Source organism: Lipophrys pholis (genome assembly GCF_963383615.2).
Source record: "Lipophrys pholis genome assembly, chromosome: 4".
Taxonomy (NCBI): Eukaryota; Metazoa; Chordata; class Actinopteri; order Blenniiformes; family Blenniidae; genus Lipophrys; species Lipophrys pholis.
Genome location: NC_137637.1, coordinates 32,459,099 through 32,478,585, shown reverse-complemented (window position 1 = coordinate 32,478,585; position 19,487 = coordinate 32,459,099). Strand labels below are relative to the sequence as shown.

Genomic DNA, 19,487 nt, shown 5'->3' with positions numbered 1-19,487 from the left:
AAAAAACAAGGGTTTGATAAGGTGATACTAAAACAGTTTAAATGGTTCAGAATAAATCAAACAGTTAAAAAGTAAAAACATCCCAACTGCTAAATGGGCTAAAATAAAAAAATTTTAAATTGTTAAAAAATAAAAAAAAATAAAAAAACATGGCTTTAAAAAAATAATAATTTTTTTAAATCAAACTGCATTATCGAAACAAAATTTTGATAAAAAAAAAAACAAAACAAAATAATAAGAACAAATAAAACACCTCAAAAAAATACCAAAAGAGAAATTTACATTTCTGCCAAATTTTAAAAAAAAAATTGAAAAAGAGTAAAATTTCAGAAAAATGTTATAAAAATGTGTTTAAAATTGTAATTCTGAAACTAGATAATAGGAGCTTGTTTTTTTTTTTCTTTGTATCATGAAACTATATACACAATTTTACAACTTTCTGTGTTTTGTTCTCCTCATTTTAATGTTGAAACATATTTTCTGATTCCGGGTAAAATGTAACTGGAGAAAAAATTGGAAAATGCTCCTTCAGTCCTAAAAGGTTTATTGACCTGGACTGTATGTGACCAGTAGAGTACGATGATGATGATGATGATGATGATCTGACTATACAGGGCTTTCCTGACTCTGGGCTCCATTTGACGCCAGTCATTTGGCAGCAAACTAAACAAGGTTAACCCCCGAATCGCCGCTGTGCTGCTGCAGACGACTCGCCGTCTGCGTGAAGCCAATGAGACGCTTTTACTGAATCCACTATATCTGTGGTTAGCATTCGCATCGTTGAATGACGTCCCTTTCAAAGGGCTGTCCGTCTGGTTGCCTGTTTCCAGATTATCTCAGCTGTTTTGATGCTGCTTCTTCTCGTTGTCACTACTTCATCAGTGGTGGGTCTCTGCAGGCCTGAGAACAATATCTTAATCACAGACTGATGTTAGTTATCTTTTGTCCATGAATACTTAATTAATAATTCCAAATGGTATATGTCTGCTTCCTTCCATAGCTTCTGCCCTGGCGGCGCTGCTTCCAGTCGTGTATTTCCAAATTAAATTACTATTACTTATTACAGTCGATTCTGCAGAACTCTGCAGCGTAAAATAAGTGTGGGTCACACTGCAGCTTCAGCCAATCAGAGTTTGAGTTGTCGACTCAGGGCCTGCCAGCGGTTTTGTCAACGTACAAAGGCTGAAGGAGACGCTAAAGAGATTTGGTTGCAGGTTTATTGTCAAAATCATTTTCAAAACAGACTTTCATTGAAAACACACTCTGAGCGCACAGAAGTCACTTGCGCACACTACAGCTGACGCCACAGCAGGATTCGTGTCTATGTATTATTTGCCAGACAAAGACCAGATTTCAAGATCACAAAAAGCTGACATTTATCTTCCTCCTCGACCCCCAGAAGTTTCAGGAATAGCAGCCGCTTTTTATCCAGCTGCATTTCTGCATGATAACATGGTTTTTAAAGCAATAAAAAGGTTATTGAGGGGTGGATTGATTCAGACTAGTGAAGGTCGAGGTCTGAAATGCACGGAACTGTACTTCATAGATCTGTTTCTTTAAGAAGAGATAACATTCACATTATAGAACCGCCTTCTACCTATCTTATCAGTCAAATTCAAAGTATTTTGAGCTGAGAATGAAATTGTGCAAAGGACATTTAGGGATGATTGAATGTTGATGTTTGACCCTGGGAAAGGTGAAAGGTCACTGCCTGTCTCCTGCCTCAGCTCCAGATCTGACCCACATCTCCTCTGAAGGATTAACAGTGTGGGTGGTAACTTTTCTTTTTTTTTTTACATTCACTGCTGCTCCTCAAACGTGGATTTTCTAATTCAGTTATTAGCTCCAAAATGAAATGTCACACTTTTTTTTTTTTTTTTTAAATTACACACGATGCTAAAGTATATTTTCTCTTTTGGTCTAAAGATCAGGATTAAAACATTTTTCTCTTATTATCATTATCAATATTTATTTATTTGTCTCTTTCAGATTGTGTGAATCCTGACTCAGATTTTAATATTAAACCTATTTTAATTCCCGTCCAGTCCTTGTGCAGTCTGAGCAGCAGGTGATTTGGATCCAATAAATCTGAATGAGGAAAAGAAAACATTTTCCTGAAGGATGAGCAGCAGAGACTCTTCATTCATCATCATTAGGGTCGTTACTGATTTCACAGAGTTCAGGAACAAACGTCCTCCCTGCAGCAGGAATGTGGAGCCGAATCACTGGCTGTGTGTGTATATAGATATATATACTGTATATAAGTGGTTTGTGTGGAGTGGTGTGAATAAAGACTAAAAGAGGAAGAGGAGGAGAAGAGGAATAATTTGAGGTGACGTCAAACCCGAGATCCTCTCTCTGTGAGGCGGCCGTGCAAACCACTTCACCACTACAGCAGCCGATTCATCTTTACGTTGAACTCACAGCAATTATGAAGCAAAATTACATTTTCCAGCAGAAGAGTAAACACACATACACACACACACACACACACACACACACACACACACACACACACACACACACACACACACACACTTCAGACTCAACAGTTTCACTGATCGGAGTTTTCTTATGACATTAGCTGCAGTTACTGTATTATATTTTTTAAAGTATTTTGTTTAAAGCTATTTTAATAATGTACTGTATTAAAAACCTTTAAATTATTGGCATATTTTATGTTGACATTCGCTACAGAAATGCTCTTAATTCAAGAGTAGATCAAGAGTAAACAGCACACGTCCTTCTTGCTCATGGGCAGAACGATTTAACACGACCGCAGTGCGCAGTGGTAGCGTTTCAGAAACTTCCCCGTCTACATGGAGACGGATTAGGAGCGTTTTCAAAAAGTTCCCCCTTGTAAAGCCGCGAGCACCGTTGTCACAACGAAGGTTTCCACTGGGCAACCTCCTGTGTTCTGCTCTGGTCTTTGTCGGAGGAGGTGTTCTGTGGTTCTTACCTTCTGCAGCCACAGCGTGTTGTTCTCCATGGTGCTCTCCAGGCGCTTCAGCTTCTGAGCCGACCACTCTCCGTCTGCAGGCGGTGAATCCCTCTGCACCACCGCGCCGCGGGAGCCCCCCCGCTGACCCGCCTGACCCGCGTCCGACGCCTCCGGACACCCGTCCAGCTCCGGCAGGATGAAGGTGTAGCTGCACTGGCCGTGCTGGACGCGGTGGAGCCTCCTCCTCTTCTCCGCGCCTCCTCCTCCTCCTCCTCCTCCTCCTCTCCTGGGGGTCCGTGCTCCCCCTCGCTCCGCGGCCATCGTCAGGGTCCACAGCAGCAGAAGAACAAACAGCCACCAGCTGACGCTGAGAGCCGCCATGACGCCGGCGTTGGCTTCACGAGACGGTGGAGGCGCTCGCTCACCCCAGGAGAACCCGTGGCTCCATCGGCCCTGCAGAGAGTCTCCAGCTGATGGTCCGGGCTTCCTCCAGATGATGCTCAACGGTTCAGCTTTGGTCAGTCTTGTTCAGGACGGATCTTCTGGCTTCACACTCAGCTGCTGCTTCATGCTTTCACAGAGTCAAAAAAACAGAAGAAGAAGTGATGAGAGAGGAGATAAGATCTTAAAGTCAACAAAAATCTGCTGAGAAATGAAAGGATCCAGCATGAAAGTGTGTCTTTCTGCTCTGCGGTTTGAGAAGTGACTGAGGGGAATTACTTCTGCCCCCTTCTTATCTGAGACCAAGGAGGAGGAGGAGGAGGAGGAGGGACGAGAGGAGGAGGAGGAGGAGAGCTGAGGGAGGTCTAATGGAGTGCCCCATCCGTTTGACAAGAAATAAGCGGAGGGAGCAAAGAAAAGCCCAGAAAGAGCCTGAAAAAGAAGAAACACGTGAGATTAAGAGGAGGAAGAAGAAAGACCTGCTGAGGAAATGGCGCCAAACACTTCATACTAATATTAACACGTTTGAGAAAATCTCAGCCCAGGATTGAACCTTGGTTCCCTCAATGTGAGGAAACTGTGCCAACCACTGTCGGTGAACTACTAACAAGCACGGTTCATTTAAAAAGGAATCAAACAAGCTTTCTGAGCTCCATAAAAGAAAGAATCTACCGAACACAAACATCCTCCACTTCTTCTTCAGTCTTTAAAAATGTGATATTTGTTTTACTAAATTGAACATTTGTGTTCTTGAATTGGAGCTCCCGGAGATAAAAAACAAAACAAAACAAAAAACCCACTGCTCTCATTGAATTCCCGCTGGCTCTTTATTTATTTTGATGTGATTCAGTCAGTTTGGGAACTTCATCCACTGATTCGTTTGTGTTGACACGAGTCGCTGGCTTATTGTGAGCTGGTCGGTCCTTTGGTGGGCATTGGGTTGAGGGGGGGGGGGGGGGTACACAGAGGGGCTTCTGCCTCAACTGGACATCATTCTCATGGGAACAGAGCGGATGGAGAGTTGCAGAACACTGAGCTTCTGTGGATCGAGGCCTTATTTACATAACAACATCTCACGTGTTTTTATTTGAGAAGTTCACTGATGTAGTTGTAGGCTGTTGTCGCACTATTTATTTATTTATTTATTTATTTATTTATTTATTTATTTATTTATTTATTTACAGTGCCTATGGCTCTATGCAACCTTTTAATTGCCCCCCAGGGACAAAAAAGGTCTTTGATTGATTAATTGATTGAGTGATTGAAAAAATGGGGGGGGCGGGGCTTCCTGACAATATATCTTTTTACTCTAACGTCTCTGCAGTTGTGTTCTTGATGCAATGATAAGATTTAGTGACGATGTTTGTTGGTTCCGATTCTTTTGTGTCACCTGAACCCACCGTGAGAGCAAGTTGGCCTGTGATTGGCTGAGAGTGGAGAAGGGGGCGGGGCAGGTGAGCGTGAGGGGACTGCGTTACCAGCATCACTGCTTAGCATTAATCGTTTTATCTGATGGATGCGTTCAATTTCAGACACGGCCGGACATGTTTGTTTGTGACAAACCTTCAGAGGTTGAAGAACCTGAAGCAGCATGGATTTAAGACACGTAAATGAAACGTCCCTCTTGTATTTGGTGACGTTGGTACAAACTGTTGTGGTTTGTTGAGCTCCAATGCAGTGAGACCTTCCAGATTCAGTCAAATAGACTTTTCTCCACCTGCAACACTTCGTCGCTGAACTTGAATGGTCGCGCTGCTTCATCGTTCCTTCGTCACGCTGCTTCTCCTGCAGACGACCTCCAGCTTGAATTGAAACTCCAACATCAGCGCTTCTCCTCTGTAGAGCAGTCCGTGTGGGAAATTGTTTATTTTCTTGGAATTTTTGTTGAATAAGTGAAATCTGATCATCCAGCCACTTTGTTCCAGAAGAATTCCCATCCTGATGCTTTAAAATAAAATTGTAGCTGCGGATGCTTTTGGACGTTTAGAACAACATGTGAGGAGATATTTCCGTCCTCTGTAGGGTCTTCTGCTCAGGCTGGTATCAGCAGCAACCAGCCTTCTGTGGGAACCATGACACCATGGTTCACTATTTATTTTTTTCTTTGTTCTTCAGGTTCTTGTGCTGCTGTTGGACACGTTCACCACAGAGGTTCAGTCGTCTGCTGAAACCTTCGATACTGACGACCCGACAACTTTATCACATTGTTTGGAAAGTTTGTTTTTAACGTCAGATATGAGACAACAGAGGTAAAATGCTGGATTACTTTTTTTTTTTCTTTTTCCAAATCTTTATCTTTTCCGTGTTGATTGACTTGAAGGCGTCAAGCACAAAATGAAATGTAGCACCATGGAACTCTTAACCTCTTCAACACTGTAAAAGCAAGTTAAATGTGAGGTTTGTTTTCTCAGTCGAAACAGAAAACTGAGGTAAACTCAGGTTGTTCCAACTGGAAGCAGAAAGCAGCGTACTGCATTGGTGAAAATGAGATAGGCAGACACAGATATTCCATATTTACGTGCACAACATCAAGTTGGAACAGGTTTTTATGTGTGCAAACCGTCCGTAGATCAGGTCCCGACTGTGGTAGGAACACATTGAGGTTTCAGGTGACCACTCCGCAGGAGAAAAGAAGGATTCATCGTTAAGAGTTTGACCAGGATCTGCAGAATCAATCAAGGACCTACAGAGGAGAATAAAGTCTGATCTGATGCTCTGGATTCTCTGTTTGCACTGCAAGAGGCAACACATCTGTTGTTTCCATCAATAGAACAATGATGAAGAGATGAAAAAAGATTTAAAAACCAGAGAAAGGTTAAAATCAGATGCGTGGTGTGTTTTGTTGTTGCATCACTCAGTGAGCTGAAGAGGAAGATCAACCAGTCAAAGAGGGGATTGCCTCACGAGCAACCCCTGAACAGACTCATAACACTCAATAATGCAAGAAGCGTCACCTCCAGTTATGTTTTTTTTTTTACACACTGCTGACGTTTACTTTTTCTTTTACCAGAGAATTCTGAGGTGGAGTTTTCAAAGTTTAGGGCCCCATTATGTCATGAAATGAAAACACAAACTTTTGCTGCCTTTTGGGTCCATTTAAATGACAACAGTGGTCGGAGCCACTGAAAATGCACCTTTTTGAAAATGACTTCAAAGGTGGAAATGAATTTAAAAAAAGAATAAAAAACAACAACAACGTCTGGCTCCGTCTCTGTGAAAACGGGACGAAAACACAACTTTCTGAAAATGCTCAGGATCCATATCCATGGAGATGCGAAAACGCTGCTCCAGCGCATGTGCTTCCACGATCATAGTGAATCGTAAGTACTGAAAAATAAAAGAACATTAATTGGTTCTTCTGCACATGCTCAGTAGACGGACAATAACAACAATGTTTTCCTCCAGAGTCTCATGACTTCCAGTCCGGATTCTCCTGAGACGTGGTAGTTTTATAGTTGACAGTCACTGTAACGACAATCCAACTCCCAGCCTTAAAGGGGACATATCATGCTAAATCCACTTTTTTAGCCCTTAAATGCATTTTGTTGTATATTTAGAGTGTTTAGAAGTACAGAAAAGTTCAAAGTAGTCTCTTCAGGTGCTCCGTTGATATCTTTATATTCTGTTTTGGTCATATTTTGCGATCGGTTTCGATTTTTCTATTCTCTATTACGTTTTTTGAACAATGACGTCACAGTATTCTCAGCGGAACTGCCAAATTAGGACATCGACATTTCGAGCAATCCGCCATTTTTGTTTCTCGCTGCGATTTTGTAGTCCAACCGAAGTTACGAGAGGATAAGTCGAAATGTTCGGTTGTTGGATGTAGTAACCCACAAGCTTCGTTACACCGTCTCCCAGCATCAGAACCTTTTCGAAGTGCCTGGTTGAGTTTTATTTTTCACAGAAATGTACCCACATCTGTGGGTAAGGTCATTTTTGTGTGCACGAATCACTTCAAGAATGACTGCTTCAGCAACCTCCGCCAGTATAAAGAAGGATTTGCCGAAAGACTTCGTCTGATTGAGCGGTCAGTTCCTTCTATCTATGGAGACGACGAACAGAGCACTTCGGTAAGCTGTATAAAACGCTAAAAAGTGTGATGATAAGACGTCCCTGTCATTGTTTTGTTAGCATTAGCAGTTGCACCGTCTTCATATGTTAGCGCTGTGTGCTCGTTTTAGATTATAATGTAACTTCTGTGTTAAATAGTCGTTGTAATACAGGCAGTATTGTAGTAGTGGGCATGGATGGAGAAGTTAGTGTAAATATAGTAACACACCATTGCGTTACATCCATATGAAGACGTTGTTCTTCAGCTGCATCATGGTCATTTTCATCTCGCTCCGCCGGGTCCGACTCTGGCTCCAACATGTATGGCTGGATGGACAAATCTTCCGTTGTTGACATTTTGTAAATAATGTGTGAATATAAAGTTTCTGCGCCGCTAGATAATTGTATCTGTTCTATCAAACTACAAAGATGGCCGAACAGGGTGGCGTTGAACCGAGTATCACCTCTGCAACCTGGAGAGGAGGCGGGGTATGAAGTGTCTCATTTGCATTTGAAGAGACCGCCCCAAAACGAGTTGCTCTCAGAAGCACATCAGAAAAGGGGTTGAAAAGGGGCCTGTGGAGCTATAATAATGAGGAATTCAGACCCAAGCATTGCAGTTCCGCTTTATATAGACCACAACTGTATGATTTATATGTAAAAAGGAAGGATTTAGAAGCATGATATGTCTCCTTTAATGTTTGTCATGTGCGTGTGTGATTTCATTAAAAAAACAACCAACAGCGCCATCTTCTGGCCCAACGTTCTCGTTCTCAGCGTTTTTGCCGTTTCCGTGTTTTCAGAACAGTGCAGTGTAGATGTGAAACTTTTCTGAAACAAAAACGCAAGAGCAATGCGTTGCCACTTGAAACGCTGCCGTGTAGCTCAGAGAGGTCAAAGGTTCCACCACAGTTTGTGGGAATTCCCCAGAAATGTGAGTGAATTCGGTGTGTGAACATTCGGGATGATAAAGTCACGTCTGAGCCGTTTAGTTCTGGTTACGGTTCTGTCGAGGTGGATGAAGTCAGGACCCTCTGCACACTTCCTAACACTCTGCACCTGCAAAAACACATGATGGGATGAAACCTGAGGAGCATAGGCTCATTCAAAAACACAGAGGGAAGCTTACACAGACTTCTAGGTGAATGAAGTGATGACAGAATGGAGGGATGTTCTCACTCCACCATGTTCAGCCTAATCTGCCCACAGTATTTACATGGAAAGGTCCTGGGTTTTTCACACAGCAGGTGAATATTTAGGCCTCAAAGTCCATGTTAAAGTATAAAAATGTACGAATGTGAGGATCGGTCGGTCAGAACTTCTCCAAACCTGCAGCAGGATGTTGTTGCTCTGCAAAGATCGGTTTCTATCAGGGGTGAGTCGGTGACAGCGTCCTCTGTCCTCCACCAGCAATGGACCATAGAGCAAAGAAAGAAGGTGGTCTGCTCTGTGAGGAAACTTTCCAAGTGTGTACGTGAGTTTCCTGGGCGGCACGTGGCACCAGGATGCATTATGGGAATAAGTGGAGCCAGTGAAGCAGTGTGACGCTTTGGACAAAGCACTGGTCCTTTATCCATGTGGACGTTACGAACCACAGCACAGCTTCAGAGGTCTATTCAAGTCCAGAAGGATTTATACCATATCAGGGAGTGTGTGTGTACAAACATGTGGACGCTCATCTACTAACCGGACGCTGCACATTCCTAGTTCTTCTGTTGTTCTTTTCCCCCACAGCTTTGATATGTGATCAATCAGAAGTGTGTGGGTTAATCTGGGTTTTTCAATTGTTCTTGTTTTGTTCACCATATTCAGATTTATTTCCTGTAACATTTAAAACTTCCTCCAACTCCACGGTATCACATTTCAGGTTTTTTTTACTGGTAGGGCCTCAGGCAACGTTTTCAAGTGAGTTTCCTTTTACAGGTCAACGCTGCTCGGAGCCACTGAAAATGCAACTTTTTGAAAATGGCTCCCAAGGTGAAACTTTTTGAAAGAGCTCTGACGCCTTCTTTGTGGAAACAGTATATAAAAAAACCTACTTTCTAGAATCGCTCAGTCTCCGTTTCTGAAGTAAATAGTTCTGCACATGCTAAGCAGATGGACAATAAGAACAATGTTTTCCTCCAGAGTCTCATGACTTGAGTTTTATAGCTGACAGTCACTGTAATAACAATTTCTGTGTAAACAGACGTTTTCGAAATATTACCGCGTAAACCCGAAACTTTTCTGAAACGAAGAAAAAGAAATTGTGCTTTTTCACGAGCAGTCAAATCGTTTCCAGCAGCTTGTTCTCATGCAAACAGGGTCTGAAGCACAATCAACCCTCATTTGAATACTCGTGTTTGCACGTGATGTCGCTCATAGTCTTGATCGGAGCGAGTCACCGGCAAGCGTGCAATTCAGTGTTTATTTTTGCAAATCAGTGACACTGTGATCCTGACACCTCGTGTTTCATAGAGTCGCACAGAAAGAAGATGGATGGATGCTTTGCAGCAGTTTTGTTTTTGTTTTTGGGGGGTTTTTTCTGCCCTTCTTCCTATTTCATTTTCTCATCCTGCTGGTATTGTAAGTGCGGTCGTCACTTTCATAATTGTCATTTTCGATAAAGTATTCGACGTGTTGGTGTATCCAGAACTTGATTGAAAGTGCTTTGATAGAATAAATATACAATTATTCTAATGTGATTATGTCTAGTGATGAGCGACACTTGTAAACATACACAAAGCTGCATTTCTTCAACGTCTCTTTGTGACTGAAGAGCGAAAGTGGACGTGACGGGTTCCCACTTCACACAGGGGCACACGCCATGCTGCCGTCGAGGCGCTTGATGGATGGGGGTTGATGTTACCCTGCAGTTCGGGGGAGCTGTAGTGTGTTTACTCAAGGATTTAAAAGCCTGTCAGCTGCAAACTCCTCTCCGTAACTGTCAAACACACGTTCACCTCGGCCTCAGGCCTGAACCCAACACACCACCACACACCGACACTGTCACACCTCCCTCAGGGGAAACGATCCTGCAGCCCGGCGCTCGTTAAAGACGCGTTTTATTCCTGCGGCGCCACTAAAGACGGTGGAGAAAGGGGAGCGTTGGGGACCCTGCTGCATAGAGTTTCTGCATGATGTGTTCCCACAGTGACCCTGTTAATCTTCATAGCCGCTGTTATCGGGCTTCAAATTACTTTCGTGATACAGTGAGAATGAAGCAGATAATACAATATAAACACCGGCACCACTAATGGTGGGAAATCCTCCTCCATTTATGTCAAAGCTTGGAAATCTTGAGCAGCTCTGAAGACGTGACGGCATTAAAAAACCTCTTTTCAAACTAGTGATAGAATAAATGTGATATTTGACTCTCTCTGAAAAGCATTCCTCACCTCTATTCTCTGGAACTCCTGACGGAGATACGCTCACGTGGAACTGGAAATTAACTACCAGACACTTTCAGATAATAAGACATTATCTCTTTAAGACAAAGCCTGACCTCTTTATTTTAGGTGTCAGCTGATCCATGAGACCCACACAGTGATTCATCTGACAAAAAATGCTTTATAAACATTATTTCTCTGAAAGTTTAAAATGTGGTTTACTATTATTATTATTATTTTTATTTCTATTTTTTTTAACGGTGCTCGGAGCCACTGAAAACACGACCTTCAAGGTAGAACTTGAAAATATGTGGATGGATGGATGGATGGATGGATGGATGGATGGATGGATGGATGGATGGATGGATGGATGGATGGATGGATGGTGCCTTAAGGGTTAATAGTCTGTTTTATCATTTAAACTTCAGTTCTTCACCAGCAGGTCATAAATAACTGATGAACAACAACAACAACTGACAGCCAGAGACTTTAAACGCTACAATCAGATCTACATGAGTGTGTATGTGAGGACTTGGATTTGTTCTAAATACCCAATGGTCAAATTGAAAAAAATAAATAAATAAAAAACACTTTATCTAATCTTGTGTTTTCTTTCCTGATTGGCTGGCAGTCGCTCCGATCCCCAACGTGCCCGTACGCCATGAACACGCACTCGGCCGTTGTTCCGTGTTTCTCTTGGAGTGGATGATGGACATAATCAGACTCTACAAACTCACGACTCTGGCCAAAACCCATTAGTGATCTGTGAACTGAGGCAGGTCCACATGGCCAAGATATATATATATATATAGTAGTCATATTTAAACCATGAAGAAACGTTGCTCTCGAATTTTAATTGAATAAATTGGATGTTTTGATGGTTTTGTGAAATATTTGATATTGTATTTGGACTCTCGTTTTCTATATTTGTTAATTGCCCACTTATTTTGATTTCATCCTGTCATTAAATGAAATGGAAAAGGGCCACAAAGTAGCTAAATATTAATATTCGTGAAGAAGTATGATGATGCCAGACGCTCTCGAAGAACCCCTGTGTGAATGCCGCTGTACCTGCTGTGTGGACATTTAATCCATGACATGCACGGCGCTCTCTGAAGGATATCTGACTATATGCACAGATACAAGAGCTCCCCTGGAAGTCCAACGGAGGAACTGCAATGAAAATGTCTCTGCCTTGGCTGCATTTCCCTCAAACCGCGCTCCCTGAGTATCACAAAGCTGACCTCAGAAGCAGCTCGGGTCCAGTGACTGCTGACATTTATTCCACTGCACGAGGGGACGGAGCAGCGCCCACCGACAGTAACAACAGACTCCCGGTGCATTTTCTCCCGGGACTTGGTCGTTTTATAGTTGAGAGTCCCTTTAATAACATTACAACTTGGTTTGTCTGTTTATACGAATGTCGGTGTTCTCCCATTGTTAATGTTTACAGTGTATTGGTCTCTGTGTGCATTGTGTGTGTGCTTTCATTGCACAAACAACCAGGAGCGCCAACTTGTGGCCTCACATGCTAATTACATCATTTACGGCATTTGTGCTGTTTCCACGTAAATGGACAAACGATGCGTTTTCACTTGAAAGCGCCGTCTCGAAAACGCAGCCTGTCTTTACCAGACCTAAAGAACATTTTCAGTATTCACTGTAGTTATTGAGCTGAGTGTTAAAATAAACCGATGAAAATATGACGACATGGTCCTTTCAGAAATGATCCAAACTGAAACGTGTGTATATTGAAAAATGTTGATACTGTGAAGTGTGATTGAAATGTATGAATTTTATGATATTTTTTAACTGAGAGCACACACACACACACACACACACACACACACACACACACACACACACACACACACACACACACACACACACACACACACACACACGCGCGCGCGCGCACACTCGCACGACAGTCATGGGACCATCAGCAGGTGGAGCGATTGTGTTAACTAAACACTGAAACTCCACCTCAGCACTAAGTGAAAGAAATACTTTTAAGAAGGAAATCGTGGTGGTTTGACAGAGAGAAAAAAAGGAGAAACAGGAACTGATATAAGTCACAGAACTCAAACTTTCTCACACACGAATACAGCAGACAAGACGTAAAAAATGAGGACGTTTGTTCTTTTCCTCGTCTGCCTGACAGCAGGTAAGTGTCTGATAATAAAAATCTGAGGTAGCATTACGATGATGAGTCTATTTAATGACTCTATCGGTTATTATATTGATATTCTGTCAATTTTAGCAACAAAAAACAAACTATGACTTTAAACAAATCACTTCACAACAGATTGTCTCTCTGAAACTCAAACATATTAAAACTGTTTGCATTCCATTCCTGCTTTTAACTCTTCCTACAAACATTTTTGTTGTTTGCTGAAACATATCGAACAAGCTGTGAAAGCATAGGATTCAATCTGCCTTGAATTAAACTCTAATTCACGTTGAGAAGTTAGTTTTATGTAAATATCCGTGGTTAACTCACGGATGGGGTGCCTGCTGTCTGAAGAGCTGTGACGCATTATTCAAGTCTCATCGGCCTATAATCTCCAGATTAAAGACTATTTTTCGGGACAAAACCCCCCCCCAACTCAGATACCATTAAAAAGCCTGGTTGTGGCTCAACCCATGAACACTGCTTAACCACACGCTTCTCACAAAAGCTGAAGAAAAGTTATTGTGAAGAAGCACTGAAACAATAAAGGAATAACCTCCCAGTTTCCAATTTCATTGATTTTCTTGGGAAATTGGAGGAAATAAAATAAAAATAAAAACAACATTAACAAATGACTGTAAAATCATGGAGACTCCTTACCACCGTTTACATAATGTTTTCAAGACGAAAGAGTGAAAACATAAAACCTTTGTTGAATTTTGGATGTTTGTTTACACAAAAACGGTGTTTGGAGCCACTGGAAATGCTGCTTTTTGAAATTGGCTCCCAAGGTGGAACTTTTTGAAAACGCTCGGACTCCATCTCCATGTAGACGATGGAAACGCCGCTACTGCAGTAAACAGTTGTTCTGCACATGCTCAGTAGATGGACAATAAAAACGTTTCATCCAGAGTGTCATGACTCCCAGTCCATCTTCTCCTGCGACTTGGTAGTTTTAGTTTGACAGTCACCTGTAATAATAATCCAACTTGGTAGCCTGTCCATAACGATGTATAAATGCAAAACTTTTCTAAAATGAAAATGCATAAAAGATGCGTTTGGACGTGTTGCGTGGCCATGGCCTCTCAGTTGGTGACTCTCATCACTGCAGAGCAACATGGACGCGGAAAAAATGACCTCAGGGTATCAAACTCAAATAAAAACATCAATGGTACCATGCAATGACTTTCTCTTATTTACAGGTTGTAGAGCTCGAGCTAAAGGAAAGAACTGCAAAGAGGAAGGAGTAAAATTCACTTGTAAAGAGGAAAAGTGTGAAATGGCTGGTGTGAAAGGCACTCCACTACAGAGAGTGATCATCAATTATTCTGAAGTTGAGAAGCAGCAAGAGACAGTTAACCGGGAGAGTCGTATAACATTTAAACTTGGTGAGTAAAATAATGCTAATTTACATCAAATTATATGTAATGTGCAGATTATTTCTTATCACTTATCTTTACAACTATTACATTTGAAAGCTACTATCAATCATCCATCCACCTTTTACACTTGATTTTTGTTGTTGTGATGTGGCTTTTTGTTGTTGTGTTGTGGCTTTTTACTGTTGTGTTGTGCTATTGGCCCTATAATTCAGCATCTATACACAATTTCATTAAATCCCGTTCATTGTTTTGTCTGTTTGCAGATGAAGACCGTGCACCACCTTTTCATCACACCGCTTACAGAATGGGAACAACCACCATCGCCTGTAATCTCGATCACCTCATCAACTCTTCATCAGCTGTCATGCTTTTCTGCAAACAGAGTCATTCTGAATGTATTCCCAGCAGTGACTTTAATCTCAAAAAAACCAGCAGCGGCTTCAATATAACCTTAAGTAAGCTAACTGATTTTAACAGTGGAGTATACTGGTGTGGCCTAAAAGAAATAAAATCCAGACGGAGGAGGCCTTACTCAGCTGCTCTTAAGAAAATCCAGCTGTCTGTTAAAGGTGAGTCCTTCACATCTGAAGTCACGCCTGATTTGACTTCAATCATCCACACATGATTTGATAAACTCCTGTTTTTCTCCAGGTATCAAATACTTCAGAAGATCCTGGACCGTCGGTCAGAACTACTCGTACTACTGCAACTACAAGAACTTTACGGACGTCGACTCCCGTCCAAAGTTCGTCTGTAAGGGAGACGATCCACACGAGTGTCAGACTGTGGCGACAGCCTCGACGCCCGTCAGCAGAACATTTTCACTCAGTGATGACAGAAAGAAGAGAAATATCACGGTAACCGTGAGAGAGCTGACGGAGAAAGACAGCGGGACATACTGGTGTGGAGCAGAAACCCCCAGCGGAGAATGTGGGAACGTCTTCATCAACAAACTCTCCCTGACTGTCTGTGGGTCGAGTTCTTTACTCGTGTATTTGTCACGTAGCAGAGTTACAATATGTCTGGAGTACTCGTGAATAAGCATTGTCACTTCCACTATCATGAACAGAACCTGGGTTTGTTGAAGTTTGGGTTTGGGTTTTGATAGCCATGTGGACTTTTAAGTAAAATCATACAACATTTAGCATTTGGCTAGGGAAGTTAGCATCAGTATTGTACTATGTAATACATAGAGCGAGCATTAATAGAGCCTGGGCGTCTGAAATAAAACTTTCAATTGTGGCCTAAAATTAATATTTCATGGCCATAAAATAGTTTTCGAAGCCACAAATTAATATTCCGGGGCCACAGAATATTATTTCGGTGCCACAAATGAATATTTATTGGCCTCGACTTAGTATTTCATGGCCAAAAATGTATTTGTTTTCAGAAAATATTAATTTATGCCATCAAAGTACTATTTTGGTCGCAAATTATTATCTGGAGTCCGTGATTAAGACAGGCCACACTAGGTGAGGACATTACAAGGACATTTTTCTCTTCAGGAGCTCCACATTTTTTGAAAGAAGTAACTAATAACTGTAATGTAAAAGTAATTTTTGATGGTGTAACCTGAGTCTGGCTCTGATTGCGGAGGAATGATTCCAGTCTGACTATCAGCTGTACACAAGACAACCTCCTATAGATAAAATACGTCTCCGAGTGATGAAATAAGATTTTCAGGAAGTGGTTTGAGGCTGCAGTACAACAGTAAGAAATAGTGGTCGGCTGCCTCAAAGTTTCAGGTCCTCCAGTGACACGATATTAATGTCAAACTCACCTCGATAATACACTTATTACAGTCTGGTGATCCGGTGCTGCTTCACCTTCAACAGCTTCAGACGTTCACTTGCCAGTTTTTCCACAACAAAAGACGAATTCAACTCTAATTTTATCCACTTCTTCAATTCAAGTCAACTTTATTGATACAGCATCAAATACGTAGTCTTGTTTATCTTCCTCTTGACAAATAAATTTTTCCCTTGAGCCTGATGCTCTGCTGATTGATTGATTGATTGATTGATTGATTGATTGATTGATTGATTGATTGATTGATTGATTGATTGATTGATTGATTGATTGATTGATTGATTGATTGATTGATTGATTGATTGATTGATTGATTGATTGATTGATTGATTGATTGATTGATTGTGTTTTCAGTGCGTCCACAGTCGTCTACATCGGCCTCTCCTTTATCCCGGACGGCTGCAGCGTCGGTGGGGAGCCACAGTAAGAGTGGATCTTTGAATTGTGTAAAAAGGAAATGCAGAAAAGAAGATATTCACCTGGTTTACTGACTTCCTTCATGATTTTATCTCTCCACCGTGATGTTTCTGTGTTTCTGTGCTTTTCCGTGTGTTTCTCCTGATGTTTCTGTGTTTCTGTGCTTTTCCATGTGTCTCTCCTGATGTTTCTGTGTTTGTCTTGGTGTCTCTGTGTTTCTCCTGATGTTTCTGTGTTTCTCCTGATGTTTCTGTGTTTCTCCTGATGTTTCTGTGTTTCTCCTGATGTTTCTATGTTTCTCCTGATGTTTCTGTGTTTCTCCTGATGTTTCTATGTTTCTCTTGGTGTCTCTGTGTTTCTCCTGATGTTTCCGTGTGTTTCTGTGTTGCAGTCGGCGCAAAGGTCCTCATCACTGTGAGCGTCTGCGTCGTGGGGCTTCTGGTGCTGCTGCTGCTGTTTGTGACGGTTTTGATCCTCGTCTACAAACGTGAGGACACTTTGCGTTGGTGCACGTTGTATGAAACCTCACGCCTGCAGAATTTCTTTGCACATAAAAAAAAAAAAGACATGCACGCCCAAGTTCCTTCCTGCCTCAGAAACATCGTCTCCAAATACTGTCAGCAGCGGTGATGTGACATTAGCAGTGTTTCGAAGAAAAGTAGATCATTATCATTATACGGTATATCTCAGCTTATCACCAGCAAACAGAAAATACAGAAGTATATAATGATGACACTTTCCTGGTGACTGCAGGCTGAAACTTTGCTCAAGATAAGTTCTTGATCACAGTCGCTAGTTTGACTTTAAAAAGGAGTTAAAGTCAAGGTCCCAGTACTCCTGTGTTAATATTCTTCAGCAGCAAAATTAGTCATCTAATTTATTATTAATGAAAAACACTATAATAACTAACTTGTTTGTTTCATTTTATTCATACACCTTTTATATTTTGACAGGATTCTCAGCGTCAAAACACTCAGCGGCACCAAATACCAAAGAGGTCAGTGTACAACCTTTACATATGTTATTGATTAATTATGTATACAGACGACTTTTTTAACCTCCTAACTAACCTAATTTTATCATGCTCTGTTGTAAGAGATTTAACTCTTTTTTTTTTTTTTTTAACCAAAGAATTTTTGGAAAATGTGGATTTCTACACAAATGCATTTGAATGCCAAAATGTTTCCATGTATTTTATGTATTGTACTTGAAAATGTGTGTCTATTTTTCATCTTCTGCAGGCTGGTTTATATGAGTGTTTGACAGCAACATTGATTAATTCTATTCTATTCAAATTTCACAATTTTTTTAACTAACTCAGGTAAAAAACAAACAAACACCTGCATTTATCACCCTGTGCATTAAATGTAAAAATATACAATATATAATGATTAGATATTGGCTCATCTTATGACCACAATCATAATCATCACATACAGAGTCATTTGTGATTTCTGCAGACTGGCATTAGTCGATGAGACCACACCAGTTCTTTTTCAAAATTAATATTTTTGCCATGTCACGTTTTGAAAAAAATGATCACGTTCACCATTCTTTTTGGATTTGATTCTAACTTATAAATCAAGCTGTGAATGAAATCAGTTTATCTAAGAACCTTTTTAACAAGTGTAAAAAAGGAAGTCGGACTGCTATTTTATTGTTTTTATCTTTTTCTCTGGAAGAATTACATCTATGAGGAGATACGAGAGCGTCCCCTGACTCCTCACTCCGGTACTGTAGTAAACACCATATACACCACAGCCACTCTTCCCACAATGCACCCTGCCTCGCTGCATTACGCCACCATCGACATTGTGAGACGCTCTGACGGAGCCGCTGGTGATTCGCACATCAACAAGCAGGAGTCCTGCCATTATTCAACTGTGAAGTACAAACAAAGTGCAGCTTCTTCCTCTTCATCCTGCTCCTCCTCTCCATCCTCCACGACCTCCCCCTGACCATCGTCCTCCTCTTCATCTCCCCCCTCCTATTTGCTTTTACAATTTGATAAAATCTTACATATTTCTTTTAATTATTATACGTAATATGTGATGTTAATTGAAATTATTTGGAAAAATTCAGTTTTTAAACACAATTTCTTTTTTGGATGTAATGTAAATTTTTGATGTTGATTTCATGTAATATATTAATCATGTATTTGTTTTGTTTGTTTGAGGCAAAATCATCAGGAAAGACTTTTTGGTTGCTCCTCTGATTTGCAAAGAAATTTGTGTATTGAATATATTTTGTACCTTTTTCCTTTAAATCTCCCATCTATGTTGAAGAAATATTTGATTCTCTAATTTTTCAAAAATTTATAAAAAATTCAAATTAAAAAACTGTATTTCCATCTGTTTTTAGAAATTAAACAACAAATCTATTAATTGTTCTGAATTTGTTCTGAATTAAACAATCCATAACGATTATTGAGAGCCTGTTTTGTGAAAAAAACATTTTGCTATAAAAAACTTTTTGGGGTCTTTCTTCAAAATTAAAATGTGGTATGAAATGATAAAGTGATAATAAACAAGAAGAAGGAAGAATATCAGTGGGCTAAAACAATAACCAAGTGGTACTCCACCAACTTGTCAGAGCTTTTTATATAATGATGAGTCATCTTCTCAGTTGAGACGATGACCTTAAACGTAAAATTATGAAAACATGTTTTATATGTTATCTTTTTCATGTATTTTCTCAAATACCAGTGGCAAAGTTCTATATATGGGAACAAGAATGCATATACAACCCTCATGTGTTCAATGCAGCTTTAACTGGCTTTTTCTGTGGACATGTCAGAATTATTCTATGGAGGTGGAAGTCGGAGTGTCCACTAGAGTTTGGCTTCACTGTCGTGTTTTGACCAATGAGAGATCAAGAACGGGGTCCATAGCCATCCTTAGAGG

General features: G+C 40.8%; 2 protein-coding genes across 2 annotated transcripts in view; one reads left to right on the top strand and one right to left on the bottom strand.

The window, feature by feature from the left end:
• The window catches only part of angpt4 (angiopoietin 4), a 38,902-nt gene extending 35,253 nt beyond the window's left edge, over positions 1-3,649 (bottom strand). Inside the window, exon 1 of the mRNA XM_080461970.1 lies at positions 2,960-3,649. Coding sequence (XP_080318096.1) covers positions 2,960-3,322 — 363 coding nt within the window. The 5' untranslated portion in view covers positions 3,323-3,649. The remainder of the gene's footprint in view (positions 1-2,959) is intronic.
• Positions 3,650-12,831: 9,182 nt separating this feature from the next.
• On the top strand, positions 12,832-19,010 carry LOC308108766 (uncharacterized protein). The gene is made up of 8 exons (XM_080461972.1): positions 12,832-12,970; positions 14,179-14,364; positions 14,622-14,927; positions 15,010-15,327; positions 16,522-16,590; positions 16,976-17,071; positions 17,538-17,581; positions 18,267-19,010. Exons 1-8 carry the CDS (start codon positions 12,931-12,933, stop codon positions 18,540-18,542), a joined length of 1,335 nt encoding a protein of 444 aa, XP_080318098.1. The 5' UTR covers positions 12,832-12,930; the 3' UTR covers positions 18,543-19,010.
• The last annotated feature ends 477 nt before the right edge of the window (positions 19,011-19,487 follow it).